The following is an 11,286-nucleotide window of genomic DNA, read 5'->3' as shown; positions in this document are numbered from 1 at the left end:
AAAAAAAAAAAAAAAAAAAAAAAAACTTTGAAAGGTACTGCCAAATGTACCAGTGAATAAGTGCTTATTTTGATTTTTCATTTCCTAATACCAACATTTTAAGTATACTTGTTTGCCTTCCAATCTCCCTCTCCCTCCCGCTCCCCATATGTCAGTGTGTATTTTCTAAGAAAAAGGGCATTCTTTATACGACCAAAGTACAATGATCAAAACCAGGAAATTTGACATTATTATGTTATTATCTAATCTACAGTAGTCACATTTTATCAATTATCACAACAATGTTCTTCATAGCTAATTTTTACTCGTTGATGTCTCTTAGTTCCCTATCAGTCTGGAACAGTTCCGTAGCCTTTCTTTATGTTTTTTGACCTTAACATTTTTGAAACATACAGGCCAGTTATTTTGTAGAATGCCCCTCAGTTTGTGTTGTCTGAGGTTTCCTCATGATTAGATTCAGGAATATCTCTTTGGCAGTGATACCACAAAGGTGCTGTCCCTCCCAGTGCACAAGGTGCCGATTTGTCCCGTGACTGGTGGTGGTAACTCCGAACACTCTCCTCACCAGATTTCTCCCGTCGAGTTTTTCCCTTTATAATTAGTGAGTAATTTGTGGGGAGATAATTTGAAACTATCTTTTAACAAAATCTCGTTCCTCATCACCCTTTCAACCTCTACTTTTTGCATCTGTTTTTGAAACTAGTTTTATATTTCAGCCTGTGCGGTGGTGAGGGTAGTGTGTTTCCTCTCACTGGAAGAGGTCAGACCTATGCTGGATAACCGAATATTCAGTAAGGCTGTTGTAGAAGGAATTCAAGTATTTGTGGAGTGGTTGTTACTGAATTTTAAGTTCCCTTGCAACTCTGCAGTCCGGTGTTTCTATGAACATCTTTCAGGCAGAGAAGCTTCTTATAGTCTCCAAAAAATTGATAGCTAATTCTTTGTTATTATTCTTACCTTTGATGTTGATACATTTAAAAACAAATAATAGATGTATTTCAAAATGGTGAAAGGTTTATTAGAGAATTCTGTTCTAGGCACTTCTATTGACTTTGAACAGAGTGTGAATATTTCTGGGCACACTTAGGAAAAAAGAATGCGGATATGAGAAGGTTTCCTGGGCAAGCGTATGGGTAGTGATTTGTGAGTACAAAGGCAATGTGGGAAGTGGCAGTCAGGACCAAACAAAATAAAACCTTCTTTTACTGATTCCTTTAAAACAGTTAATATACACAGTTTGTTATTTGGAGTGAGCGCAGGGCCCTGATGTTGCTGGTAATGGGTGTCTGAGTCTTAGGAGCCTGTTACAGGAGGATGTTGGAGTGGGAGAGAGCAGGTAGGAGGGGCTCAGGTGAATATATATGTTTGAAGGGAAACCTGTGTTAGCGTGGTACATTGTGGGTCAGGAGAAGCCTTGGTATAGCTGTAGTTTTACTCCCATATCATTCACATTATTTTATAGAGCATAATTTCCAGGTTACTTCTTTGGCAGGTATAAATATCATTGTTAGTGCACATTTGGGCTGCCATGTGGTATGATATTCTTTGTGAGGCAGAAGTTTCCTGATTTTTTTGGAGGGTATGACCATTTATTTACATGTCCAGGCCAGAAATGTAGAAGGGATCCTAGTGTCCTTCTCCTACACTTTCTAAATCTAGTTGATTCTCTCTAATAATTACATCTTAAATTTGTTTCCTACCTCTGTTGTGACCCAATGCCTCACCCTTAGTTTGGGCCTTTATTGTTTCTTGCTGGATTCGGAAGTGGTCTTCTAACTGGTCTCCTTTCCTCTGGACTGACCTCTCGTTGCACCCTCCACAAAGCCACCCTAGGCTTCTCTGTTGCTACCAGAATAAAGCTCTTGATTTCGTAGGAGGCCTTTATGGTCTGGTCTCGGCCTTTCTTTTCTGCCTCCTATCTAGTCAGTCATTTAGTGTCATTTTTTTCTGTCTTGGAATTTCCTGAATGCTCTGTGATCTGTCACAGTGCTGCTGTTTGCCACAAATGCCCTTTCTTCATTCTTTACCTGAATAACTCCTGTTTATCTCATAAAGCTGTGACCTGGTGTCACCTCTCCTCCAATGTGTCGGGTGCCCTTTTCTGTCTGCACAGTGCCCTTCTCCTCTCTTATAGCCCTAGTTGTACTTTAAGAATATTGTACTAGTTTGATTTTCTTTTCTTTCTCCCTCCTATATGCTGAGCACCTTAAAGGGTATCCCCTGTGCTTGGTATAGCACATGGTACTTACTGCAGAAGAGATGTGCAGGTAGAAGCCACAGGGCCCGGCTCAACAAATGGGGAACTTCTGAGCAGTTAGGGCTTTTCAGAGTTGGAATGTGTGGCTTTAGGAGTGGTGACTTTCCTATTTCTGGAAGTGTGAAAACATATAGGCTGGGTACACTCGACAGTAGTTGCACAAATGGGATGTTTCAGATATTTTACTCTTAATAGAGTGAGGTTATAAGTTTGGAAAAATGAGTGGGTTGAATATAAACCTAAACTGATTTATACCTGTAACAGATATAAAAATTTAGAGGAAAGTAACCATCTTATAATTTTTTTAAGTAAAAAACTAAGGAAATATGTCTGTGTTAATCTAGTTTCAGGCTTCAGACACTATTGCAGTCCCCAATTCTAGGTAATAATCTCTGGTGATTTTAACACAGTTGATTACATTTATTTATTTTAAAAATTAATCTTATGAGTAGATAATATATGCACATAGTAAACATTTAAAAAGCATAAAGGGTATGCAGTGAAAAGTAAGTCCCCTACACCTTCTGGTACCATCCCTGAGCAATCCAGCCACTTAGGTCCCCTTGCCTGAGTCAGCCAGTGTTGCCTGATTCTTGTCTTTCCTTTAGAAATAGTTTGTGTGTATGTAAACATCCATGTGTATATGTATATATACATCTTTCAACAACTAACATACCACATACTTTTCTGCAGTTTGCAGAGCACTGAACAATATCCTGGTCAAGGATCTCAGCCGGGCGCGGTGGCTCAAGCCTGTAATCCCAGCACTTTGGGAGGCCGAGACGGGTGGATCACGAGGTCAGGAGATCGAAACCATCCTGGCTAGCACAGTGAAACCCCATCTCTACTAAAAAAAATATAAAAAACTAGCCAGACGAGGTGGCGGGCGCCTGTAGTCCCAGCTACTCGGGAGGCTGAGGCAGGAGAATGGCGTGAACCCGGGAGGCGGAGTTTGCAGTGAGCCGAGATCCGGCCACTGCACTTCAGCCTGGGCGACAGAGCGAGACTCCGCCTCAAAAAATAAAAATAAAAAATAAAAAGGATCTCTGTCACTTGATACAGAGTCGTACTTTTTCCCCCTTCAAAAGGCTGTATTATTTGTTATTATATGGTTGTACTTTGGTTATTGATCAGTTCCTGTGAGCAAATTAAGACCCAGATTTGGAAAGGGACTTGCTTAAGGTAGGAGAAGTAGGGTTAGAGGAAGCAGAAGATAGAGATGACCTGAAATGGGAAAGTCACACATGAGGGCAGGGGAGGCTTGATGAAGGGTATGTCACCTGATCATTTAACCCTGAGGTGTAATCATGAGCTTTCAGAAGGAAGGCCGTGCCTCTCAAGCTCTAATACTTTATCGGAAACCCTCGGTTCTTTCTTTAAGGTTTTGCCAGAAGATGAAATATTTGCTTCCAGAGATCTCCTGGCTCCCTGGTATGTGTCAGTTCAACATTGTAGATATTTTAACATTAGTTTTCACATATCACAGCTTCTGGTAATAGTGTTTCTCAGTGTTTACACCGTTTTGTCTTGCCGCACAGATTGTGGTCTCTTCAGAGGCTTGAAGCTGTCTTACTCTTAGTGCATAGGTCACATATGCCTTAGCGAGTGGTCAGGAAAGACCATTGTGTTAATTGCATTTTGAGCTGGGAGTAGAACTCTGGTATTGCTTGTTTTTCACAGGACCACACACTTAAAAGCAGGCTACTGAGAGGCTTTAACAGATAATTAGTTTCTTCTGTATTCCAGCACATTCCCCAATATCCAGGAAAAACATGTAACTGTGTCTGTTAAGTGTCAGTAGCTTTTTTTTTTCCTTCTTTGAGACAGAGTCTTGCTATGTCACCCAGGCTGGAGTGCAGTGGCGTGATCTCGGCTCACTGCAAGCTCCGCCTCCCGGGTTCACGCCATTCTCCTGCCTCAGCCTCCCGAGTAGCTGGGACTACAGGCGCCCGCCACCATGCCTGGCTAATTTTTTTTGTATTTTTAGTAGAGACGGGGTTTCACCATGTTAGCCAGGATGGTCTTGATCTCCTGACCTCGCGATCTGCCTGCCTTGGCCTCCCAAAGTGCTGGCATCACAGGCATGAGCCACCGCATCTGGCCATCAGTAGCTATTTTAGATAATCCGAAAAGCAAAAATTTGCCAGGATGTAGCAGAATATTCCCACTACCCACCCTCACCCCATGGCTGTTCTCTGCTTTCAGGAATTCATCATCATTTTCTAGGAGTTGCAGGGAACTTGTCCAGAGCTCCAGCAGACACCGCTGGAGGCCAGCGGCTGTGTCCTGTGCAGAGTGAGGTTTCTATGAGAAAGGCATTACTTCTAGTAAGTTCAGAGAAATTAAAAGGCTATTTAGCTGTAGACACGTGTATTCACTTTAAATCTGTACTCTCTGTGTTCCAGAAGGAAATGGCTTTACTTGCCAGCTTCCTACTTGTAATTGCCATTTGTTTCCAAGTAAGGGAACATAAGCAAAAATGTTTGTTTTCAGTTTATTCAAATGTTTATATTTTGGTAGTTTCTGGTTTTTTTTTTCTTTTCTTTTCTTTCTTTTTTTTTTTTTTTTTTTTTTTTTTTTTTTTGAGACTGAATCTCACTCTGTCACCCAGGCTAGCATGCAGTGGTGCGATCTTGGCTCACTGCATCTTCCGCCTCCCTGGTTCAAGTGATTCTCCTGCCTCAACCTCCCGAGTAGCTGGGATTACATGTGCACACCACCATGCCCACCTAATTTTTGTATTTTTAGTAGAGATGGGGTTTTACCATATTGGCCAGGCTGGTCTAGAACTCCTGGCCTCAAGTGATCCACCTGCATTAACCTCCCAGAATGCTGGGATTACAGGTGTGAGCCACCACGCCTGGCCTGTGGTTTCTTTTCTGAAGTATTTTGGCTCACTCTACATTCTGATAAACAACTGCTGTTCACATTGCTTTGTCCCAGTAGACTGTACATTTAACTTTTGAGCAGATCTGTTTCTTTAAAGGATGATTGGCAAGTGAGAGTCCTTACAGATTGATACATGCCCAACTAGAGAAAATTGGACTTCAATAATTGGCAATTTCTTCTCTAATCCCAGAAACTGCAGTTTTAAAATTTATATCCTAAAGACTGCAGAGGAAAAAGAGAACTACCTTGTGAATGCCCCCCATTTTTAGACAGTTCCTCAAAAAAGGAGCTAGCAAGCAGGCTTCCGCAGTTTCATGCTTCATATTCCTCTAAGCTGCTGATACGACCAAAGGAGCTGCCTTCTCAGACCTCCTCCTCAGCCCTTTGCACCTCTCCCTGTGCCCTCACTGGCCAGCTACACTCACAACCTCATTTCCCTCCCTTCTCTCCTCCTTTTCACCTTGCCCCGCTGAAATGCTCACGTACCAGTCTTACCCCTTTTTTAACTGCAGTTAGCGCCCTGGACCCCTCTGCTTCCTTAGGGGTTCTGGTCTCTGGTCTGCTGCGTCTCTCCTTGTGACAACTGAGACCTATGATAAAGGAGACAGCAAGTTTCTGGGGAAATAGTAAGTGTGGCTTTGAATTTGTTAGGTTGGAAGGCTGTAGGGTAATTAGGTAGATTTGCTTAATAGGTAATTGGACACTTGGGAGGGATTGAAGGTAAAAGAGAGTGAGAGAAATGGATGATTAAGATATTCCATCAGTGGTGAAATGGGCTAGAACCCAGTGTACTAGGAGAGAAGGATTTACATTTGGAGAGGAAAATGGACCTTTCTTTGGGAGTGGAATGAAAAGAATGGATGCTCTAACATCTGCCTGGGTGTTGAGAAGAAAGGTGAAAATGGAGTTCCTCTGTGCTAGTGGAAAGGGATAAAAACATTGAGTGTGAGGAGGTGGGGAAGGTCTGTAAGGTTGGAATAAGACTAGGGAAGAGAGGGTCAGTGAGGAAGGCATTGCTGAGCGGAACTAAAGGCCTCCCCTGGGACTGGAGGTCATCATTGTATAAGAGCTCCTTCTCTGTAGGATGGATTTCCTTCAGCAGTGCTGAGCAGCAGGAGTAGAGTAAGGGGTGGTCAGGATGCTGGAGCTGCCCGTTGAGAGTTTGGAAGGAGTGAACCAGCTGAAGGTGCCAATATGACTGTCAGTAATGTTGCCTTCTTTAAGGCTTAGGCTGTGGGAAACATGAAACTAGGTGTTTGTGGCTATACTGGAGAGAAGGGAAGTGGCTTTAACTGGCTACTGCATCCTGTTAGGAACACAGCTCCTGGCTCATAAATGTGCCTCATAAACTTTGGCTGACTTGGAGTGATGGAGTCAGAAAACTGGTTTTGTAGGAATCAGAGGTGGTGATGGGATCTTTGATAGAATGGCATTTTTGCATTTGTTTTGGTTATGAAGTAGTTCTTTAGTGTGTCAGGATATCGAATACTGAATATTGAAGCCAGGGAAAACATAGCAGGACACTAAGGCCTCTGCAAGTCCTGTGTAGGTCATTGGTGTTGATGGCATGAGAAGTAGCCATTATGAGTAGAAGCTGTGAGCTTCGGCTGGGCATGGTGGCTCACGCCTGTAATCCCAGCAATGTGGGAGGCCAAGGCAGGTGGATCACTTGGGGCCAGGAGTTCGAGACCATCCTGGCCAACATGGCGAAACCCCCTCTCTACTGAAAGTACAAAAATTAGCTGAGCATGGTGGTGTGTGCCTGTAGTCCCAGCTACTTCGGAGGCTGAGGCAGGAGAATCGCTTGAACCCAGGAGGCGGAGGTTGCAGTGAGCTGATATCACGCCACTGCACTCCAGCTTGAGTGACAGAGTGATACTCGGTCTCAAAAAAAGAAGTTATGAGCTTCAGAGTAGAGGGGATTTGCATGAGGGCGTGAGGAAGGGATGTCTAGGAAGGACCTAGTGATCCTAAAGAGTGCTGAGCCTACTGCCTAGGCCCTGAGGGTCAGGTGTTATAGGAACTGAATGATAGGGGAACAGATGACTTCTGAGGAAAGCTAGGTTGTGGGAGAAGGTGGGAAGACATTTGTGAAGAGGCAGAGAGTGTAGGAGGTGGTTCTGAATAGGGAGGTTCTCAGAATGGGGAAGAAACAGAAGGCCTGCAACAGTGTTCTTGACAGACCCAGGAGGTTTCGTGTCAGAATCCCTGGGGCCAGCAGTGGGCTGATGATTATGAAGTGCAGCATGGCAGTAAGGTGGCTGTTCTGGAATGACTGCTGATGCCGCTGATGTCTGCATTTATCAGAGGAGACTTGTGCCAGGCTAACAGTTAGGTGTGTTACATTAATGATCCTATTTGATCCTCATAACATGTATTACCCTCATTTTACAAAAAATGGAAACTCAGAGAAGTTACTAATTTACCTGAGGGTCACATGGTCTCATGTTTCGGAACCCAGTTCTTGCTGGCGGTGCTGATTTCTTTTGTGCACCTGCCCTTCATGTATAGTCCTGTTCAGAGATAGCATGGGTGTAGGGATGTATAATGAATGCATTCTTTGATGTTGTATTGCTGGAAAGCTTGCTCATTCCCTGCCCAAACTTGCTTGGCTGTGGCTCTCTAGCACCCCCTGGTGGCAGCAATGGTATTGTGATATGCTAAGGTGAGTGTGAACACTTTCTAGCCAAGGTACCTCTAAGTCACTTGCTGCAGCAAGAACATTTCCTTTGTTGGGAATGTGGCACTTATTAAACACAGCCTTTAACAGTTGTTTATGTACCTATCTTAACTGCAGAGGAAGAATTTAATGTTTGTATACCCCTACAGTGTTTAGCTAAGAGACTAAATACAGTGTAAAAGGAGAAACCCCAAGGGGAATCAAACTCTAGATTGAGCCCTTCTTATTCATGGGTAACAACGCCTTCCACCTTAGCCCAAGCGTAAGGGCCATGCCTTCCCTTATATCTGAGATGATACTCTTTTCCTCTTTTCTTTCATCTTTATTATGTACCATTTCATTAGCTTTATTCACTAGCATATATACATATTTGAATATCTCATCTAAAAACGAAGAAAGAAAAGCTTTGGAACACCCCCAATTCACCATCTGTCTCCCATTCTTCCAGTTAAGTTTCTTAAAGAATGGCTTATCGAATGTCTTTCTTCTCACTCTTTTTCCAACCTGCTGCCTCATGGCTCTGCGAATCTCAGTCTGCCACCAGTGACACCTTTTGTGACCACTGAATGGGAGAGGGATACCATACGTATCAAGAACCTGTGGGCAGGGCAGAGAGTGATGTGAACTATAGGACCTCATTGAAGGTCTTGATGCTCGCAGCCATTCTGAATTTCAGCTATTGCTTTGCAGTTTGAGCTGCTGCTTTCATGAACTCTCCACAGCAACAGAGCCATAATTATTGATGCTGATTGGTTCTATTAAGCCACATTGGGTAGTCCAGGTATTGATAGATAATATTGATAGATAAATAATTTAACTGGCACCACATTCCACCCTGTGGCCCAGATGGTCTTTGCATGGTCATATTTGACCCTGTGACCTGAAGCCCATCAGTGCCCTCCACTCCCATCAACTGAACATTCCAGACTCACCACCTTGTGTCCTGGATCCTTTACCATCTGCCCCATCTGCCTGTCTAGCTGTGTTGCTGCACTTGCCCCAGAGTTCTGGCAGTTCCAGACTACATGAAGTTCTGATCTTTAAACCTTTGCATGTGCTGGTCTCAGTATTTGGGATCATCTTTTCCTTTTTCTGCTTGTGAACTCCTTTCTATTAATCCTACTCATTCTACTCATTTAGAGACATTTCATGGGTTGCCTCTCTTTCCTTCTGGATTCTGAATCACTTCTCAAGTTAAATGGAGATCTAAATATGAACTTTCTTTTTGGTGGGAGCAAGACTAGAGGATGTGACTTAGATATTCTATGAGAAATCTACCTTGGCATCTGCTTATTGTGTGAGTAGGTCTGTAGAGCAGACCTTCTTCTACCAGCCACAAGGAGGCCCTCCGAGCTTGTCTTTCATTTATCAACCAGAGAAGACGTTGGTAGCTATTTATGGTCTGTCAGTTACATATCTCACTGCTTTGGTTCTTCACATCTGGCTCTTCATGGCCTCTCTGTCAGTGATGCGTAGTCCTCAGCAGGATTTCTGACCCTAGATGGCAGGTTTTATGGAAGAGTGGTGGTCCTGTTCTGGACATAAAATAGAGGGTGGCTTACTGGGTTGAATTTTTATCCAACTGAAAATTCTTTGGACTATTTCTGACAATTTGGACTTTTTTATAGCTAGATTATTTGTACATGTGAAAGGCTCATGCATTGGTTAGTTAATGAGCTAATTAATGAAGTCAAGCTGATAGTATCTTTCTTCTTATCACAGGTCCATTTTGTTTATTTCTGTCTATTTTACAGGTTGAATATAAGCTGGGATTCCAAGTGGACAATGTTTTGGCAATGGACATGCCCCAGGTCAACATTTCTGTTCAGGGGGAAGTTCCACGCACTTTATCAGGTGAGTGAGATTCTTCAAAGACAGAGTTAACATACTTTTTCACCTGTATCCCCTGCGTCCCCAAAAGGAAGTTTAACTGCTGATGTGTAGTGTGTATTACTTTTTTACAAAAAAAGTGATTTTTGTAAATATTTGCACTGTGTTCTTAAACCATTCTCTCTTTTCTGTCCTTCTAGAACTCTCTGTGCTCAGCCCTCCCTCTCTCCTTTTCTGCATTGCTGGTACTTACCTCCACATGAGTCCCTGTGTCTGATCTCGTTTCACTTTGATTAGGCACCACATTCCACCCTGTGGCCCAGATGGTCTTTGCATGGTCATATTTGACCCTGTGACCTGAAGCCCATCAGTGCCCTCCACTCCCATCAACTGAACATTCCAGACTCACCACCTTGTGTCCTGGATCCTTTACCATCTGCCCCATCTGCCTGTCTAGCTGTGTTGCTGCACTTGCCCCAGAGTTCTGGCAGTTCCAGACTACATGAAGTTCTGATCTTTAAACCTTTGCATGTGCTGGTCTCAGTATTTGGGATCATCTTTTCCTTTTTCTGCTTGTGAACTCCTTTCTATTAATCCTACTCATTCTGCAAGACTCAAGATCTACACTGTCTTTTTCCTGCCACCTTCTCTTCTTTCATTTGTTAACTTCTGTTCTTCCTACCCCCTTGGAACTTTATATTTAACTGTTTTTGCACTGATTACATTATCTAGCAGTTCCCTTGATGCTTAGCATAGAGTATGGCGCAGGATAGGCACTCAGTACAGTCTGAGTAAATGAATAAGTGTCTTATTTACACCAATTTAACTACTTTTGAACTAACTTCTTAGGCTCTTTAAGTTGTGGTATTTGTAAGAAATGGAAATTTTTAAAAATTGAAAGTATCAGCCACAATAGTGTTGTGAAACTTTTTCTGGCAGTCATATTCACTGTTACAGTCATATACATTAAGCTTGAAGAAGGCACAGGAAGGCTGCTTGAATTTTTATGGGCAGTAAAGGAATTCAGAAATGCCCATATCTTTAATGCACTCATACAGATGGTAGAATGATATGTTTTAAATTTGTAGGAAGAGAATCTTAAAGACTGGGGAAAAAAATTATATGCACTGAAGACTGTTATCCCATTGCTACAATTATGGATTAAAATCAGTTTCTATTGAGAAAGGTGTTGTTTTTAAACTCATAGCTAAGAATTGATCAGATTCATTTACAGGTTTATATTTAATCTTTTTATGAAGAGCAGACATACTTGCATTTTGGTAGTGAGTTGTCTTTCCATTTGATCATGTAATTACTGTTGTTACTACTGCTAATGTGTCTGCTAAGGTTTGCCTGATGATCCTTTAGCTTTAGTGTATTGGAATAGCAGGACTTATGAGACAAAGTGATGTATTAAAAACAATGAGCAAAAGTTGAAAACAATTATCTCTTCATTGATGTCTTGGTTTGTTCTTTAATGCTAACTTTTATATCCATAATGAATTAAATGCTTAATGTCTAGAGGTGTGGTAGTCTGAAGATCTCTAAAAACTTTTGTTTAGTTACTTTATTTAAATGTATTATTTTTAGTTTTCTTGCAGCAAAATAAGTAATTCTAAAATGTTTAAAA

At 42.2% G+C, this 11,286-nt stretch overlaps 1 protein-coding gene across 1 annotated transcript in view; it reads left to right on the top strand.

Annotated features, from left to right (window-relative positions):
* The window catches only part of RYK (receptor like tyrosine kinase), a 66,268-nt gene that overhangs the window by 2,737 nt on the left and 52,245 nt on the right, over positions 1 to 11,286 (top strand). Inside the window, 1 exon segment of the mRNA XM_017872427.1 lies at positions 9,581 to 9,680. Within this exon segment, the coding sequence (XP_017727916.1) occupies positions 9,623 to 9,680 (58 nt within the window). The 5' untranslated portion in view covers positions 9,581 to 9,622.

The sequence above is a fragment of the Rhinopithecus bieti genome, unplaced genomic scaffold, assembly GCF_001698545.2.
Source record: "Rhinopithecus bieti isolate Rb0 unplaced genomic scaffold, ASM169854v2 scaffold_7308, whole genome shotgun sequence".
Taxonomy (NCBI): Eukaryota; Metazoa; Chordata; class Mammalia; order Primates; family Cercopithecidae; genus Rhinopithecus; species Rhinopithecus bieti.
Note: the sequence above shows the minus strand (reverse complement) of the source record. Positions and strands in the feature narration are given on the sequence as shown.